The 20,627-nt window shown below is 45.3% G+C and overlaps 1 protein-coding gene across 1 annotated transcript; it reads right to left on the bottom strand.

Annotated features, from left to right (window-relative positions):
• Positions 1-121: 121 nt before the first annotated feature.
• LOC123406286 (uncharacterized membrane protein At3g27390-like) lies at positions 122-5,589 on the bottom strand. The gene is made up of 10 exons (XM_045099774.1): positions 4,592-5,589; positions 3,619-3,727; positions 3,231-3,423; positions 2,784-2,920; positions 2,021-2,309; positions 1,803-1,909; positions 1,574-1,718; positions 1,069-1,267; positions 745-985; positions 122-655 (listed from the first exon to the last, which is right to left on the bottom strand). The coding sequence occupies exons 1-10, from the start codon at positions 4,683-4,685 to the stop codon at positions 406-408; spliced, it is 1,764 nt and encodes a 587-aa protein (XP_044955709.1). The 5' UTR covers positions 4,686-5,589; the 3' UTR covers positions 122-405.
• Positions 5,590-20,627: the final 15,038 nt, after the last annotated feature.

Raw genomic sequence — 20,627 nt, 5'->3', positions numbered from 1 at the left:
ATATTTAGTCAGTCTCATTACTGCAGCAAATCATGAAGTAAAAAAAAATAACAACTAGATATTCCTATTCACAATTCATTTAATGCAACCTAGGCTAGATCTTCATGTGAAGGCACCAAAATAACACAAACTCCAACGAGTGATTCTCAAATTTAGTTGGAGACTCCTCATAGTTTCACTGTAACACCATTTTGATGGATAATGTAACTCAGTTGGCTAGCTAATAAAATCCGTATTTTTGAGGGGAAAAAACAAGGCGAACTTTGCTTTCTGAAACATGGAGCATTGCAAGTTTGCAATATACAACCCATACACCAGGGTCAGCTCTATGTACAAAGTTAGTGAAAACAACTGAGGAAACACATATGGACAACGCAATCTTCTCTTCACCGCTTTTTTGAAATATTATGCAGCGCTTGCGTTGCTGTTGAGCTGCGCCTCTTGATCATATCCTCGGATGCTTGTTGTCTTCCCCATCGATCTCTGGCTAAGCATTCTAACAAGGCCGCTTTTGAGCTTCTGAAACTGTGATCCTCTGACAGACCGGCTGCCGCCCATTGCCCTCTCAAGCTCCTCGGAAAGCGCTTTGACAAGGTCATCGAAACGGCGCTTGGATGTAGGGTACCTTGATATCGACTTTGTGATCCCTTGCAACCTAGCACAAGATCGCAAGAATGGAAAACTGAATAAAAAATTGGTGCATTTCCCTTCTGCAAATGGGGGAGTGGTGGTGAGCAGAAGTACCTCCGAGCAAATGCGTCTATTTCTGCTTGTTTTCGCTCATTCAGGGATGGCAAATGTGGAAGAGTCGCCTTGAGGCGCTTCGGGTCGCTGATCAACAATACGCGTTTCTGAAGGTACGCCTCCTCCTCTTCTGTAAAATTCTCGGCTTTGATTTGATCCTTGATGACCATCAGAGGGTCAAAGAACCAATCAAATAGTGTATTCTTAGGCCTGTTGTCAGATGTTATTTCACAGCCATCTCCTGCAAATTTGACAAGGCAAGTCAAGCTAAGCCATAACGACGCCTCTTGATCTTGAATGGAGAAGAAGACCATTTTTACTCACTCAGAAGCAGGCCATTAGAATCAGCCTTTGCAGATCGTAGGAGTGCATTGAGAATAACATATGCTGGCAAACCAACATTAAGTACTCCGCTGCCGCCTTTGCCTGACTTTGTTTCTTCAATATCTTTCGGTGTTATCACTCCTTCAGCAACCAGAGCCTCGCCACGGTGCTGACACTCTTCGAATAGGTGATCTAGCAACTATACAACATTATGAATTGTTAAACTGCACAATTTTAAGCCAATAGAATTGTAGCCTGCCTTGCAAAATAAATTTGAAATGGCAAGATTAATTAGCACAATGTAACCTTTAAAAGTCTAAAACGGGCACCATTCACAACATATTAGAATACATGGAAGGTACTTCCTCTGTAAACAAATATAAGATGTTTTAGATCACCAAATAAAACATCTTATATTTGTTTGCGGAGGGAGTATGTATCAACCAAACGGCAGCAACAAGTGAACACAGCGGAAAGAAAACTGTCAAAGCCAGGAAAAATTCACCTTAAATGGATTGAACTCATCAAAGCTACTCTTAAATGATGTAATCCGTGCTGGGGCTTTCTTTCCATCTTGCTTATCCCTGAATGAGGCAGGCCTTGAGAGCGGTCCACTTTCCACGGAAGCTTGATTCTTCCGGTATACAAACCTAGGCATGATTTTCTTGTTACTCGATTTATTCAGAAGGGACAACGCAAGGAGAATAATACAATATGGAATTCATCATTTGTACCTAGGAAAGCAAGATCCTGGTGCCATGTCAAGTACATCATTTGTATACTCATCGAAGATGGATACTGATGATATTGCATAAGATAGTCCCATGAAAAGCGATGATTCCTGGCACATCAACAAGACTGCAGGAGTAAGCTCCGTGGCTTCACCGTTGATACGGCAATGCAGCTAATGCTTGACGTTGGAAGTAAAAATGTTTTTGTTTCCTACTTATACCTGATAAACCACAATGGCAGCATATGCGCCTAGAGGAACACTGGAGATCATGGAGGCTAGGAAGGCTCCTAAAACAGCAAATGGCCAGAGAAGAATAGCCAGACCAGCAAATGGCACACACACTGTCTCAAGAAAAGGTCCTTCTCTGCCAACTAGATCTTCAATAAGCCGCTTCCATCCTTTGAAAAGCATCACAGGGAACTTGTACAAGGCAATTACTGTGAACATTATCCCATCCATTAGGAGTCCACATGCAGCAGCGAGTACTGCGCCAGGAATATCAAGCACTCTGGGAAAATGCAGAATTAACTGTTTGAATTTGTTCAACATAATTCTTCAAGAAAAATAAGATACATAGGGTATTTAAATATAGCATGGTGGAATTTCATTTGACAAGGAAAATTTCACATATAAGTTATTCCGAACTTCATGGCAATCCTGAAATGCTTGTCCATAGCAAAAACAAATGCATCATATAACAAAAGAACATAACAATAATTACAGTGACACATATAGTGCTATTAGCATCCTATATGAAGGTTCCATGATTCCACGTTTACAATGACATAGTATATAATATGATTGCACTACTCGAGTTAGTCCTAGTAACTCATGGAGTTTTGTCCAAGTATCAGATGGAAAAGCTAGCACAAAGAAACTTGCAACCTTCTTTGATACTCCCTCCGTCCCAAAATAACTGTCAGTTATTTTGGGACGGAGGGAGTAGTAGATAAATAGCTAAAAATAAAAGAAGCAAGCAAACCTTATTTCAAATGGTTTTCCGCCAGGAGGTTCGTGGAACCGTAGATCATCCATATATGCAAGATATGAATGTAATAGCATGTCTTTCATGTCCCTGACTACTGTACAGCCTCCTGTGATAGTGCTCCATGTTCCATCCTGCATTTCAATTTAGCTACTCATGTAAAACAAGCACTCCCTTGTTTTTTATGTCGGAAATATTTTGACCGTCCAATTTTGTAATTTGAGCATGAGTTTATTGTACAATATTTTGTTAATAGATACAAAATTACAAGCATAATAAATTGATTTTGAACAATAACCCAACAGCACTAACTTGCGTAAAATAATCAACATATCATTGGATTAATTGTTGTCCCCAACATGGATTTTGACACTTCAAAGTTTGAGAAGTGCATAAACAGCATAATTTCAAAGTAGCATTATAAAAATAAAATCATGAATATACCACAAAGCAATGAACGAGTGGCCTTTCTTTTCCTTCACCGAGTGCATCAAATGTGGCCATTACTGGTGCTAGAAAGCCGTATGCTAACCCAGCAAGTACACTTCCAAGGACGCCAACTATTAGCCACATGACTAAAACCCCAGATACAGAAATAAGAAGCAGCAGCTTCACAACAGGTCCCACCAGCTTGGTTCTGCCTTCATAGAAAGGGGATCACTGGTCAGCAACTCAGCATATCTATGTACATAGAGCCATCACATGATATTTTCTTTTCAGATAGATTTGTACTCCCTCTGTACCTAAATAATTGTAGTTTGGAAGAACTAGTCTAGTTCTCCCAAACTACAATTATTTAGGTACAGAGGGAGTACAAAACTGTGAACGCTACCTGATGATGCAGTAGTATGTCCAAATCACATGCATAGGCCATAATCCCAGAACGAGTGCAGATATTCCGATCGCCATAATAAACCAGGCCCATGGGCCAAACAGAACACCTGGATAGGCAAAATCAGAAAAGAACAGAGGACTGCAAATCAGACTATGAAACAAAACATGAGTACCAAAATGGCAACTCTGATTTCTGGAAGTAACAAATTTCGATCACCCTTGCGGTCATTTACTTTCAATACCACAGTTACATATCTTTCCTTGGATACCACTTGAGTTTTCAGTTGCAATGACCAGTAGTGGTCAGTTATATCGCACATACAAAGGTTGAAGCAGCAAAAATGGCTCAAAATCCAAAATGTTCATGACCGTTTTCAGAAAAAAGAAAGAAAACTCATTATCTTATACTCCCTCACACAAGTCTCTAATAATTCTTATATGTGTGAACAGAGGGAGTACTACAGTCTACAGAAGACCTGTGAATCTAGCCAGCTGATGTGTCATTTCAGAGAACGTGCCTACACCCAGCTAATATGAACTCTGTTCCTTTTCTAAAAATATGAACTCTGTTAGTTCCATCACTGATGAAACAAAAAGTACTCCCACATATGGAATCTGTACAAAAAGTACTCACTTGTAGATTCTATAATGAGAAATTGTGGAATGCTCCAAGAAAGTAAAAGAGCAAAGCCTATTGATACAAGATAACAGGGTGATCAACACAAGCAAGCAACCACATGATGGAATGAAGCCCAAATACTTCAGACAAATACCTGTTTAATCAGTCATTCTGCATTTTTAAACTAATAAACGCATCAAACATAGACAAGTAGGTACTGATGTGTAAATTTTTCATCACATGGTTCTGTAGAAAATAATCATCTGATGCAATTCTAATCCATAGTACTTTCTTAGGACAGCAAAGAGAAGCAAAGGGAACTAATATAGACAGGAGCAGGCGTTGTGATCACCTTTGATGATCCCCAGGAGAAGAAGGCCACAGAAGAAGGGCAAAAACTTGAAGCAGCTCCAGACAGAGGCCCGGAACCCAGTCAATGGCTCCATGACAAGCCCGGTCAACCCAAGACTCTGCTCAATCCCTTCCTGAAGGAAAGTTCCTCCCCTTCGAGAGCAAGAGCAAGCAACGTTATCCAACCCCACGAACTTGGCAAGACGGCAGCAGAAGAATGAGAAAACTAAAACAGAGCTTGCTTCCAGGAAGAATTTTCAAGAACCGTTAGCAATCAATCCCAAGGCCGAAGAGACAAAGATAGGCAGGAGAAAGCGGGTCCTGCTGACTGCTGCGGGTGGTTGGGGTTTGGCAAGAGCAGGCGGCGGCCTGGGGATTGGCGGTGGGTACGGGCGGTTAACTAACTAAACAAGAACAAGCACCAAAGGGGAAGCGAGAAAACTAGCAATAAATCGAGAAAAAGTGGGACTGGCTTCGCAGCCGCCCTGTGCTGTCACTGCTGTTTTGGCTGTGCCCTGAGGCTGAGAGAGGGAATCTGATGCTAAGCCACTGGCTGGGAGGAGCAGAGGTTTCTTGCTCTTGGGGCTAGGGGTTTCAGATTGTTAGTTTAATACGGAGATTTGGAAAAGGAAAGGAGCTCGGTTTGCTGGTGGGGTGCAGGTTGCAAGGGGGAATGAAGACGAAAGGGACGGGACAACGAATGGTCACACAGATTCGTGCGTACTTCTGGCGCAAACACACGAGGGATACCTGACAGGAGGGGCCGAGGGATCATGTCAAATTAATTGCTGCTAAGTTTGTACTACGGGATTGAGATGATTATCCCTTTGAATCACACTTGCTCTTGTCCTTGTATCTTTATTCTAATACTAAAACGGCTATTATTTCAGTCGAAAAACCCGTTGCGGCACGTTTATAAAAACGTCCCTGCAGTTTTATGTATTCAACCTGCAGTCCCTATGTGAGTGGATTTAGAAAAACGTTTCGATTTTGCAAATTAACCCCTGCGTTTTGTAATAATTCCGCCCGTGCTCCTTATCCACTGGCAGAGAAGGGGGAGGGGGGGGGAGGGGGGGGGGGGGGGGGGGGGGAAGGTCCATGTCGACGCAAGGGGCGTTTGGCCATCCATGGCGGCCTCCCTGAAACGAAGGACGAGAAGGCGGACGTCGTGCGCACGTGCTCACATAAGGGAGGCCACCCTTGCTGCGCTCGTGGGCGTTGATGGAGGGTGGAAGGGGGACATATTTGGGTGGGTACGCTGGCCGCCGGTATCTGCCGACGAGGAAGACGGGCGAATCCGGGCTCGGCATCGAAGGATCTGTCGGCTTCCTCCACTGACCGCGGCGCCCTCCTCATCCAAAGAAAGATAGGGAGTAGGGTGTGAGCGTGAGAGGACACAAAAGAAGAAAGGAAAAGGAGAAGGAGAAACTGAGGGACGTGGTCGCCGACGGTGGCGACTTCGGTGACCGGCCGAGGCGTTGGGCGACAAGCTCCTGTTCACGCAGCGGTAGAGGGCGCCTTCGCGGCGACCAACAATCAGTTCATCCGAAAAAGAGAGGCTCCAACAGGCCGGATTTAGCACTCGCTCTCTCCCCCAAGGTTGAGGAGGCTGAATGTGATGGCAGCCACCGTTCCCCTGTGTCGCCCATGCAAGAGAAACGTGGCCGCGGACGCCCCAGCGAAGTGGCTCGCCTCCCCACCGCCGCTTGGGATCCACACTCCGTGTGGCCACCCACGTTGAGTCTTATCCCCCTTGAAACCTAACCGTGGATGCTCACCTAAGTACGATGGAAGCTTTTTCCCTTTGTCACCATGGATAGCAGACAGTAAATGGGGTCAAGGGAAGTTGGTCAGGCTCGAGCAGTACATGTTTACCATTGCTGGCTGTTGCCGGGAGAGGTACGTTGGTTTGATTTTTTTCAAGACCCCGAACTGAAACAAGTCACTTGCGCCATTTCAATGATGCAAAGTTTTAGTGTCTTTGCCGAGGAAATTGTGTGCAGAGAAGCAGCCTTGATCTTACATGTTAAACCTATTTTTGCAGAACCAAATACTGACAATAAGAGATCGTATATGCTTAGTTGCATGGTGAATTTGATTGAAATCTAATTAGTATGGATGGTAAACAACACTTTTATGCAACATATCAGTCAAGATACAAAGGAACAAGATCTGCCTTAAGGTGCGTCGGGTCGGCGATGGGTTTGTGTTAGACATGAACCGAGCTATCTATAAGTGATAGAAAATGCATGGTTGCTTGTGCGCTCCCTTTATGCTAAGCAATGGACAAATATGCCAACTTATTTTTCCTTTTGTGATTGCCTTTTTTCTTAGTGGCTAATCTATAACTGCCCTGTAATAATCACTTTCTCTTTTTACATCAGCATGATTTAGTCGATGGAGTCCCGCTGCTAAAGGACGTGAGAGGCAGTGCTATCGTTGGAAGTTTACTTTTCTAATCACAAGGATCCGGGAGTACAAGAGTACATACTTTACTGAATTCTATAGCTCTATTTTTTGACATGCCGGTTGATTAATTTTATGTTAAATCAAAGTTGTTATCGGAAAAATACTTACCTACTTAAAGAAGGTCCTAATATAAAAAATGTTGGCATAGTTTTCAGGCATCCTATCATTCAAATCTACTTCGGACACGAGATGACACATCAACATTTTGATGCCTCAAGTGATAGCTGGAGAACAAGGGTACCAAAATAAATTCACGGTCTCTTTGCTCAATTCTATGCTTCTCAAAATGCTTTATTTTATGCCCATAATATCATAGTATGAATTGTTCTAGGAGCAGTTTGCTTTGTCGACCATCAGTAATAGTAATTCATTCGTACATATAATATATGTTCCGCATTTATGTCTGAAATAGTGGTATGTTTGGCTTTGGCAATTGGAAACCCCATGTGTGTAGTTTTTTCAGTTGATATAATTCGCTTATGCTCAAGGCAAGATATACATCATGGTTGCTTCATGTAGCTTAAAGGGTTTGGGGCAGTGTCAAGAGGCTCTTGAAGTAAGAAGAAGACATGCCTACATATTATACACAACAGGCTTCTGACTTCTGTGGTTCTTCAGGCCTTGCGTCTGTGAAACATCTATGCTAGGTGGCCACACTTTAGCCACCTTCATTTGATGAGGTACATTCAGATTCAATTTTTTTATTAATTAATGGATGATTATCTTCTCATTACAGTGCTGGAAAATTTGATGAAAAATTATCTTCTCTTTGATTGTCAAGTTTCTAGAGTTCATTGCTATGAAAGAAGGCATAGATTGTCTTGTGGAATTGCGAGTAGAATGGCAGTTAAAAATCTACGACATGCAATACATTTTTTTGGAGCTACATGGAAACCAAAGTAAGCACATGTATCCCTCCTCTTTTCATATGCTGATGGTATGCCACTGTAAGTATGGTCCATTTTGGAAGCCACAATATGTCAGCATATAACTGGTCAATGTACTATGCGATTGTGCTGTTATGTGAAAAATGATGCTGCGCTGCAAAAAGAAATCGTTCCACACAATTATTTCATTGTGCTTTGCTTTTGAAATGTTTCCAAGTTCCAAGTGTAATGATATTATATTAATCATAAGAGCGATTTTGAAATTGAGTGCTATTTGGCTGCAATCGCCACACGATTTTCATGCAGTACAAAATCGCAGGAGACGGCGGTAGATCATGTCGACTTAGGCTACAATGTCGCTGCAAATCTGGCTACCGCTAAATCCTTTCTGGCGCAATTTTAATCAATGATTATGAGTAACAGTACTAAATTTTAAATTGTAAGTGCATCTAGTGCCCCTTAGTGATTTTGGTGGTTTGAAGACTTATAGGTTAAGTATCTAATGTGTTTATGAGTGTACACAGGATCTATAAGCCACTGAGGAGTTTGAAATATTTGATGAATATCGACCCCTAAAAATATATATCTTCGGTTGAAGAAATTGGTCTGAAGCTGAAGAATTGAATCGCGAAGAATCTGTGATAAAATTGATATTCCTCATGAAGATATTGAATTTGAGGAATTCGGTATGTCCTGAAGAAAATCATTCTGAAGACTTTGAAGCATGGGGATTTACTCTTTCTGTTTTGTTTTCTTCACACTTGAGTAATAGGAACACCGTACTATTAAAGGGGGTCGAAGTTACACTTTGGAATGAATTTCCTCATGATGCTCAACCCAAGCCTAATCCTACCAAAAGCCTCAAGTGAGGAATATGAGTGACATGAGGACTCTCACAGTTGAGGGTCCCGACCGTTTCGATAGCCACGCCACATCATTGGTCTTATCCACACCAACGGTCATATTATTTAAGGGCATTAGTGTCAAATCATGTCGGGATGCTCCCAGGCTATAAATAGCCGCCCCCCACAACCATTAGCTGGTTGGATGCTCCGTTAGAAACTGACACTTGTCATAAGAGCAACCCAATTCCTCAGAGTCTTCGAGAGTAAATCATCAGTGAGGAAATACCCCAAACACCAAACCATAAACCTAGAACCAAGTGATTGAGCATCACTGAAGAAGTTGTTCCTGTGTGGGACTGAATCCTTTTTCCTTTGAGGACTGTGCATCCTCCAGACGGTTAGGCGTCATGGTCTAGAGCAATCCAGCAGTCAATTGTGGATCGCCGGGTGACCAAGTTTGTGAGGGTTTGTGTCACGCACAAGATGCGATCCTATCCTCAATTTGGCACGAAGGGCTCGTCAAGGATAGAAGCGCATCTCGTCGTGTCGCAAGAATGGATATCGTTACAAGCACATGTACTGAAAAGAAGAGATATATATATATATATATAGTTGGCTTACACTCGCCACAAGCTACATCAGAGTCACAACAGTACAATACATAAACATCATGAAGAAGAGCAGGGTCCAACTACGGACAAAAACAAACGAAAAAAGAAGAACGACGTCCATCCTTGCTATCCCAGGCTGTCGGCCTGGAACCCATCCTAGATCGATGATGAAGAAGAAGAAGCAACTTCAAATGATCAATCAACGCGCTCGCGTCAAGTAACCTTTACCTGTACCTGCAACTGGTGTTGTAGTAATCTGTGAGCCACAGGGGACTCAGCAATCTCATTTCCAAAGGTATCAAGACTAGCAAAGCTTAATGGGTGAGACATGGTTAAGTGGTGAGGTTGCAGCAGCGGTTAAGCATATATATATATGGTGGCTAACTTACGAGTACAAGAATAAAGAGGGGGAAGATCTACGCATAGCGGACGTGAACTACTGATGATCAACTGAATGATCCTCAACACCTACCTACGTCAGACATAACCCCACCATGTCCTCGATCGAAGAAGTAACTCACGAAAGAGACAGTCACAGTTACACACACAGTTGGCATATTTAAATTAAGTTAACTTCATGTTATCTAGAACCAGTGTTAAACAAAGTTTCCACGTTGCCACATAACCGCGGGCACGGCTTTCCGAAAAGATTTAACCCTGCAGGGGTGCTCCAACTAGTCCATCACAAATTACCACAAGCCGCATAGAAATCCTCAATCACGAAGCTCGCGATCTCGTCGGATTCCCTAGTGGAAAACCTCAACTCTGAGATTACCCAAAGCATCACCGGAATCCCGATGCACAAGATATTCCGTCAAAGGTAAAACTAATCCAGCAAGGCCACCCGATGTGTCGACGAACCCGATAGGAGCCGCGTATCTCGTTCTCAGGACACACCGTCTATGCAAAGTGGACGGGAACCAAACCTCGAGTTACCCCGTGGTGGCACCGCCGACTGCTAGGTGGGTGGACCAACACTCATGAGGAGCACTGGCCCGGGGTTAACTTCCTCGGGTTAATTACTCCCTATGAAGTTCATTAGTTGTTAGGCAAATGTAGTACCAAAGTTGGGCCTTGCCAGACCAGCTTTAATCTAAAACGAATTATCAAGGGGGTCCCCATAACAACCCCGATCGTGTTAGGAGCGCTCATTTATGGAACATAACACCGGTAGTAGGAAACTAAGGGGGCAAAGGTGGAACAAAACACCAGGCTAGAAAGGCCGAGCCTTCCACCTTTTACCAAGTATATAGGTGCATTAAATTAAATAACATTTAAATAGGGTGATATAACAAGGAACCCATGTTATCACATGGAAGCAACTGCACCTGCAACTAGCAACGCTAACAACATGGATAAGCAAGCAGTAACATAGCCAATCAGTGGTTTGCTAGGTTGAACAGGTTGAAGGTTTTCGTGGCATTGTTGAGAGGCTGATTTATAACATGTGGTAGGCAACGAGACATAATCGATAGAAGCGATAAAACTAGCATGGCAATGATAGTAATGGTATCTGGGGAAATGGTCATCTTGCCTGAGATCCCGCTTGGAAGAAGAATGACTCCGTGAGGCGAACCAATGTAGTCGAACGGGTCCTCACATTCCGACACGCTTACGGAACTCTATCGACACGGGCAAACCGGAAACAAACATCAACACAGATATTCACCACGGCAAATGCAAGACATGATGCACACCCTACTATGATGCATGATCAGTTCAACATGCAAGGCATGGCATGGCAACTCACCTTACGCAAACACTACACATTAAGTGAAGCTCGATATGCAACGGGTTGCATATCGAGGAAACTCCATGTTTAATTATTAGTTCACTCCCGTTAATTTACACGGCAATATTAAATTGTTGTTAACATGGCAAGGGGTGAAGCGATGAACCTACATGACATCCTAGTCGTTTAACGCGTGGAGCAAAGAACGGAGCTACGGCACAAGAGACATGCAACACACGATATGCCATGAATGCGTCATGCATGCAAGTTTAAACACGGGCAAGAAGGGGAAGAAATAGGTGTCGCCACGACGAACGAGAGGGAACCATGGCGGCAAAACGAAAACGATGCCACGGCAATGTTCCTATCCCGATAACTCAACGGGGTATCGGAGCCAACAAATAGGGAGCGTGTGCGGGAACGGTAAATAAAGATGGGGTGATCCCGGTTACCGGGTTCCCATGTGTCGGGGCTCAACGAAAGAACACGTCCAACGGCAACATAAGGCGCAAACATTCATTCAACTCATACAACACATGCATTCGGTCACGACATGTCCCATTGGTATACCTTCGAAGCGTGCAATCGGAGCGGTTCAGTTCGGTGAAGGGGAACAACGATCGTCGTTGATGTTGTGGAAGTCGTGGTACCGTCTCGTCGATGGTAGTCGTTCGCTCGGTGTCGTGGTTCTCGGCCTTCGGCGATGGTAGTCGTTCACGAATCCGTAGATGTCCGGGGGTCGTCGGGGACGTCCTGGTACTCGTCGAATTTGTCGATGACTCACGGCAGGCAGGGATGGTGCACGCGGCGACGACATCTAGCAGGCAACAGCTAGCAAAATCTACCTAGCAGTAGCAAAGCAAGCAACCAACTAGCAGCAACACGCAAGCAAGCATAACACAGCCAAGCAAGCTAGCTAAGCGGCATGCAATAGCAGCTAACAGCAAAAGCTGCCAACAACTACTAGCTAACAAAGCAGTAGCATCTACAACAGCCTAACAGCAAAAGCTACAGGCAACACAGCTACGGCAACGACAAACTAGCAACCGGCTCGGCAGGCTATGCAGCAGCACGCGGCAACAGCAACAAGCAGCTATGGCAAGCTAGCAGGCAGCAAGGCAGGAGCTACTAGCAGCAGCTAGCAGCCTAGCACTAAGCAACAAGCTACAGCCAACGCAACAGCAAGCATCGCTAGCTAGCACAGCAACAGCAAGGCAATAGCAAGGCAAATCGCACGCAGTAGCAAGCTGGCAGCAACATGCATCAGCCACAACACCTATAGCAAGCGACAACAACAGGCGCAGCAAGGCAGGCAGGCACAGCGGTAGCAACAAAACGGCATCGCGGCGCGGGGGATCGGTGAGCAGCAGCAGGGGCTGCTGGAGGCGAGCACGACGAGCTGTTGGCGGCGCAGGGGACCCGCAGGCGGGGCGGCTGCACCGGCGAGCAGCAGCAGCAGAGGCCGGCGGCGACGTGCAGGGGCGGGAGCCAGCTCGGCAGCGCGGCAAGACGAGAGGGCGGCTCGGCCGGCGACCAAGGGCGAGCACGTGGCGAGGGCGAGGGAGGTGCCACGGCGGGCGGCGCGGCACCGGCGCGGGCGGCATGGTGACGGGGCGGCGAGCTCGCGAGGGAGAGGGACGAAGGAAGGCCGCGGCACGGGACGAGGGCGGCGATGCAGGAGACGGCCATGGCGGGCGGCCTCGCGGGGACGGGCACCGGTGGGGCTGGCAGCGACCACGGGCTGCGCGCAGGGCCGAGGTGGAGGGGATCGGGCGAGGGACAGGGAGGAGGATCGAGGCGAGGGGGAGGACGGCGCGAGGGGGAGATGGGAATTGGCTGAGCCTCCCTCGCTCGCTAAGGTTAGCAGGGGCCTAGGTGGGCCTGGGCTCGCTCTCCTCTCTTCCTCTTGTTTTTTTTATAAAACAGCAAACCCACTCACACGAAAAGGATTAACAAAAGAAATAAAATAAAAAATAAAGAAAATATCCTTTTAACTACTTAAAAACATACCCCAACTATAAGAAATAGTTTGGGCATTTTTTTAAAGAATAAAAATGAAACCTTTTTTAAAAGAATAAAATAAAACCCCTTTTACAAAATAATAAAAAATAAGATCTCTTTTAAATAAGAAAAAAAATGATACTCTGTTTTGAAAATAAACAAGAGGAGTAATAAAAGATAAAGAAAAAACCAAGGGTTGCCCCCACATTTAATAAAAGGATCTTTTAAAAGAAGACGGATCTTTTGACGGGGGTTAAAACTGAACTTCAGCAAAACCACAAAAAACGAAATAAGAGGGGGAGAGGAGGGGGGAGTTACTATCGCACTAAGACTCGGTGAGCACTCGAAGCACACACTCTCAAAACACCACACGCGACAGACGATGCAAGATGCCATGCATGATACGACGATGCAAACTAAATGATGATGCAACAAATAAAACTAATCACACGACGGAAACGGAAATAAAGGGGGAATCTTCTGGGGCGTCGGTCTCGGGCTGTCACAACTCTCCTACACTACAAGAGGATCTCGCCCCGAGATCCAAGAATGAAAGGGGAGAGGATGAGAAAGAACAAGAGGTAAAACTTAGTCGCTTCTTTGACAAACGAGTGAAACCAACGATCCTTGAAGGTTGCAAAGAGATGATGAATGTTATGAGCAACAAGAAAGAATTCAAGGAAAATTTCGGCAGCACTTCGGTAGGAAAATGGGACAAAAAATTCGATAAGAAGAGAGAATTAGACAATATACATGACAAAATACTAAATAGAACAAGGGAACACCATGATCTTGATAGAACAACATGATAGACCCAAAAGAGCAACACCACAATGCCTCCTGAACAATAGAATAGGAACTAGCTCAAGCGGAAGAAGAGAATGAAGAAAGAATGCCAACTATCATCACAATAGAATTGAAGAGCCTCCGGACAGAGAATTGACGTAGTGGTTGGAAAACCAACAACGAAAAGAACAAGATATTAGTGGGCTTATGAAGATCATCTCAACATATATGAGGTGACAACCAACCACTAAAAGAAACAACGATAGATTTGGAGAAACAAGATATGAACAATTTCTTACACCAAAAGGATACCTTGAGAACTAGGATTAATGAGAAGCACCATGATAGCACAATCCATAGGAAAAGCGTTAGGTGAAGTCCAAACCAAGATAGCTCAATGAAGAAATCATGGGTTGAAAATATCTCATGATCATAGAATTGGTGGATTTAATTATCTCATTCCTGAAAGGAAAACTCTTCGAGGCTCCTACACTAACAAGAATGCTATAATACCACCTCAAAGGATAAAGGAAGAACAATTGCACATACGAATGCAAGAGAAAGGATACTTGAGGTACTCCAACAGGAATCTTGAAGAACACTTGAGAATGGATTGAAACCTTGATGAACCACCATGAAGGACCTCCGTATACAAATGAATGATGCAAAGATATGAAGGTAGAAAAGAATAAGATTATGACCTTGCCAAGATTTAGATGAAGCTTCACAAAGAGATACTTGAGAAAACTTGGAACTCCGGAAAGAAAAGATAAGAACACTTGAGAAAAAAGAATTGATATCATGAGCCACTCCGAAAGAAAGATTGAAATCACTATGAAACATGAATAAGAATTATGTTATGCTTATCCTTCATCAAGTTTAATTGATGACAAGCAACGGATTAGCGTAGCACTTATTCTTGAAAGAATCTTGAAGAGGCAGAGAGATAAGCACCATTTGAGGAAAAATTGAAGGAAGCACCGGTAATAATTCACAAATAAATGGGAACACCGTGAATTAATGGAGATACATGAGAATGAAGAGATCACGAGCCACCCGAGAGAAAGCTAGAACAAGGCACCAGATAAACGAGAGACGAACGAAGAAACAACAGTGGAGAAGAATTAGAGAACGAAAGCTGCAAGCTGAGAACGAAGAAGTCTTCTGAAATGATGGCCTTCGGAGGAACGAGAAATAAAAACAACTCAGAAATGCACCGAATAGCTAGAAAGGGATTACTCATGACTGGAACAAATAAGATGACGACACCAAGCTCAAATGAAATCTTCAAGAGAACGGACCAAGATGCGAGAAAACACTCCTTCACACTGGAAGCTGAGAATGATGACGAGAACAACACCAAGAATTACTGAGACACTCCGGAATAAAGAAGAATGAAAGGTTGAGCCAAAGAATGAATTAATTCAAATAGATCTTGAAGAAGGGATATGACTGATGAAAATCATACTTACGTCATAGTTGAAAAGATTTAGAGGTCTCTGGAAAAGATTAAAAGAGCCAGGTAAGATCCTGGGAAAACCTGTGGGTTATGGGCCCACTCAAAGAAACCATCGTTAGAAAAGATTGCTTAGAAGAGATATATTGCACCGGTATGAAGAGAACTATATGAGGTTGAGAACCTCGAAATAATTTAAAAGACTGAAAGAAGAACTAGAGAGATAACTTCAATGCTCCGGATCGAAAGAGAGAGGAATAAATGAACAACATAGGCTGAAAAGAATCTCCAACATGGGAAATAATTACGAGGAAGAATAGGATATGATGAACACGGATAACTGCATTGAATTCACCGGAAAAGATAACACGACTGAATAAGGATGAACACGAAGCTCCTGAGAATCTTCACAATGAAACACCGGGTAAGAGAGAAAAGAACAGACATCGGAAGCACAAAGAAAAGAAAACTCCTGGATGAAAAATTGAATCACTGAAGAAAAAGGGTGGGAGGGCGGGGAAAAACAAAGACACTTGGGACAGATGAGATGAACTCCAGAAAGAATTGAAAGATTGATCTTGCAAAATTGGAGAGGATGGAATTCAGTTGAAGAGAAACACACTGGTTGAATGGAATTGATACGATGACTCCGGTTGAAAAGGAATTGACATGATAATTGATAGATCAAAAGATTTAATACTCTCATGAAAATATGAGAACACCTCTTAGGAAAGATCTGAAATCACCACTTGACATCAAAGCAACACGAATTTGTTGGAAGATCGTCCTATAAGTAACTACTTGAATTCCCACCTATGAATTCCCGAAATATCTGGTCATGCAATCTGGTACACGGATACAAGGAGTAAGACTCACACAACTCCTATACTAACCCCTCACCTGTATCACATCCGTCAACACACAACCAGATTCTCGGACCTTCATCTACAACAGACACTCGTGATCACAACGATACAAAGTATGGCAGTACTCCCGAACAATCTGCACCAGTACTGGGGACATCGGGGTTATCTCGCCACTACTAGTATTGAAGCAATTACGAACATCCTTCGTTCTGAGATACTAAGAAATCTGAATGATAACGATGTGCTCAAGAATCCCCTGGAGCTCAACTCCCCTGAAACTCAAAGCAGATAGGAGGCACCAAGACAGAACTCCGTCACACCGGCATCATATAGATTCCAAAAATATCCGCATGATCCAAATTTTTTTTGAGTGAGAAGAGGAGTAGAATTAAATTATTACGTCAAGATTCCTCACCAGAGCATAGAAGAGGACAAAAAAAGAATCCTACTCTCCGATATATAACTAGACTCAAAGCAGTTTTTTCACTAGACTCGACTCGGCCAAGTTCGATCAATCAAGGGGGCTCCTAGGTCGGTACTGGTCTGATACCATCTTGTCACGCCCAAAATGCGACCCTATCCTCATTTTGCCACGAAGGCCTCGTCAAGGATTGAAGCGCATCTCGTCGTGTCGCAAGAATGCATATCGTTACAAGTACATGTACTGAAAATAAGAGATATATATATAGAGTTGGCTTACACTCGCCACAAGCTACATCAGAGTCACAACAGTACAGTACATAAACATCATGAAGAAGAGCAGGGTACGACTACGGACGAAAACAAACGACAAAAGAAGAACGACGTCCATCCTTGCTATCCCAGGCTGCCGGCCTGGAACCCATCCTAGATCGATGAAGAAGAAGAAGAAGAAGCAACTTCAAATGATCAATCAACGCGCTCGCGTCAAGTAACCTTTACCTGTACCTGCAACTGGTGTTGTAGTAATCTGTGAGCCACAGGGGACTTAGCAATCTCATTTCCAAAGGTATCAAGACTAGCAAAGCTTAATGGGTGAGACATGGTTAAGTGGTGAGGTTGCAGCTGCGGCTAAGCATATATATATATGGTGGCTAACTTACGAGTACAAGAATAAAGAGGGGGAAGATCTACGCATGGCGGACGTGAACTACTGATGATCAACTGAATGATCCTGAACACCTACCTACGTCAGACATAACCCCACTGTGTCCTCGATCGGAGAAGGAACTCACGAAAGAGACAGTCACGGTTACGCACACAGTTGGCATATTTAAATTAAGTTAACTTCATGTTATCTAGAACCAGTGTTAAACAAAGTTTCCACGTTGCCACATAACCGCATGCACGGCTTTCCGAAAAGATTTAACCCTGCAGGGGTGCTCCAACTAGTCCATCACAAATTACCACAAGCCGCATAAAAATCCTCAATCACGAAGCTCGCGATCTCGTCGGATTCCCTAGTGGAAAACCTCAACTCTGAGATTACCCAAAGCATCACCGGAATCCCGATGCACAAGATATTCCGTCAAAGGTAAAACTAATCCAGCAAGGCCACCCGGTGTGTCGACGAACCCGATAGGAGCCGCGTATCTCGTTCTCAGGACACACCGTCTATGCAAAGTGGACGGGAACCAAACCTCGAGTTGCCCCGTGGTGGCACCGCCGACTGCTAGGTGGGTGGACCAACACTCATGAGGAGCACTGGCCCGGGGGTTGATTAAATTTCCTCGGGTTAATTACTCCCTATGCAGTTCATTAGTTGTTAGGCAAATGTAGTACCAAAGTTGGGCCTTGCCAGACCAGCTTTAATCTAAAACGAATTATCAAGGGGGTCCCCATAACAACCCCGATCGTGTTAGGAGCGCTCGTTTATGGAACATAACACTGGTAGCCGGAAACTAAGGGGGCAAAGGTGGAACAAAACACCAGGCTAGAAAGGCCGAGCCTTCCACCTTTTACCAAGTATATAGGTGCATTAAATTAAATAGCATTTAAATAGGGTGATATAACAAGGAACCCATGTTATCACATGGAAGCAACTGCACCTGCAACTAGCAACGCTAACAACATGGATAAGCAAGCAGTAACATAGCCAATCAGTGGTTTGCTAGGTTGAACAAGTTGAAGGTTTTCATGGCATTGTTGAGAGACTGATTTATAACATGTGGTAGGCAACGAGACATAATCGATAGAAGCGATAAAACTAGCATGGCAATGATAGTAATGGTATCTGGGGAAATGGTCATCTTGCCTAAGATCCCGCTTGGAAGAAGAATGACTCCCTGAAGTCGGCGAACCAATGTAGTCGAACGGGTCCTCACATTCCGACACGCTTGCGGAACTCTATCGAGACGGGCAAACCGGAAACAAACATCAATACAGATATTCACCACGGCAAATGAAAGACATGATGCACACCCTACTATGATGCATGATTAGTTCAACATGCAAGGCATGGCATGGCAACTCACCTCACGCAAACACTACACATTTGCATATCGACGAAACTCCACGTTTAATTATTAGTTCACTCCCGTTAATTTACATGGCAATATTAAATTGTTGTTAACATGGCAAGGGGTGAAGCGATGAACCTACATGACATCCTAGTCGTTTAACGCGCGGAGCAAAGAACGGAGCTACGACACAAGACACATGCAACACACGATATGCCATGAATGCGTCATGCATGCAAGTTTAAACACATGCAAGAAGGGGAAGAAATAGGTGTCGCCACGGCGAGCGAGAGGGAACCATGGTGGCAAAATGAAAACGATGTCACGGCAACGTTCCTATCCCGATAACTCAACGGGGTATCGGAGCCAACGAATCGGGAGCGTGTGCTGGAACGGTAAATAAAGATGGGGCGATCCCGGTTACCGGGTTCCCATGTGTTGGGGCTCAATGAAAGAACACGTGCAACGGCAACATAAGGCACAAACATTCATTCAACTCATACAACACATGCTTTCGGTCACGACACGTCCCATCGGTATACCTTCGAAGCATGCAATCGGAGCGGTTCGGTTCGGTGAAGGCGAACAACGGTCGTCGTGGACGTCGTGGTACCGATCTCATCGACGGTAGTCGTTCGCTCGGCGTCGTGGTTCTCGGACTTCGGCGACGGTAGTCGTTCACGAATCCGTAGATGTCCGGGGGTCGTCGGGGACGTCCTGGTACTCGTCGAATTTGTTGATGACTCACGGCAGGCAGGGATGGTGCACGCGGCGACGGCATCTAGCAGGCAACAGTTAGCAAAATCTACATAGCAGCAGCAAAGCAAGCAACCAACTAGCAGCAACACGCAAGCAAGCATAACGCAGCCAAGAAGCTAGCAAAGCAAGCTAGCTATGCGGCATGCAATAGCAGCTAACAGCAAAAGCTGCCAACAACTACTAGCTAGCAAAGCAGCAGCATCTACAGCAGCCTAACAACAAAAGCTACAGGCAACACAACTATGGCAACGGCAAACTAGCAACCGGCTCGGCAGGCTACGCAGCAGCACGCGGCAACAGCAACAAGCAACTATGACAAGCTAGCAGGCAGCAAGGCAGGAGCTACTAGCAGCAGCTAGCAGCGTAGCACTAAGGAGCAAGCTACAACCAACGCAACAGCAAGCATCGCTAGCTAGCACAACAACAACAAGGCAATAGCAAGGCAAATCGCACGCAGCAGCAAGCTGGCAGCAACATGCATCAGCCACGACACCTACAACAAGCGACAACAACAGGCGCAGCAAGGCAGGCAGGCACATCGGCAGCAACAAAACGACATCGCGGCGCGGGGGATCGGCGAGCAGCAGCAGGGGCTGCCGGAGGCGAGCATGACGAGCTGCTGGCGGCGCAGGGGACCCGCACGCGGGGCGGCTGCACCGGCGAGCAGCAGCAGCAGAGGCCGGCGGCGATGCGTAGGGGCGGGAGCCAGCTCGGCAGCGCGGCAAGACGAGAGGGCGGCTCGGCCGGCAACCAAGGGCGAGCACGGGGTGAGGGCGAGGGAGGTGCCACGGCGGGTGGCGCGGCACCGACGCGGGCGGCATGGCGACGGGGCGGCGAGCTCGCGTGGGCGAGGGACGAAGGGAGGCCGCGGCATGGGACGAGGGCGGCGATGCAGGAGACGGCCATGGCGGGCGGCCTCGCGGGGACAGGCACCTGCGGGGCTGGCGGCGACCACGGGCTGCGTGCGGGGCCGAGGTGGAGGGGATCGGGCGAGGGACAGGGAGGAGGATCGAGGTGAGGGGGAGGATGGCGCGAGGGGGAGATGGGAATCGGCTGAGCCTCCCTGGCTCGCTAGGTTAGCACGGGCCTTGGTGGGCCTGGGCCGGCTCTCCTCTCTCCCTCTTGTCTTTTTTTTATAAAACAACAAACCCACTCACACGAAAAGGATGAACAAAAGAAATAAAATA

Source organism: Hordeum vulgare, chromosome 6H (genome assembly GCF_904849725.1).
Source record: "Hordeum vulgare subsp. vulgare chromosome 6H, MorexV3_pseudomolecules_assembly, whole genome shotgun sequence".
Classification (NCBI taxonomy): domain Eukaryota; kingdom Viridiplantae; phylum Streptophyta; class Magnoliopsida; order Poales; family Poaceae; genus Hordeum; species Hordeum vulgare.
The sequence above is the reverse complement of the archived record's forward strand: the minus strand, read 5'-3'. Positions and strand labels throughout refer to the sequence as shown.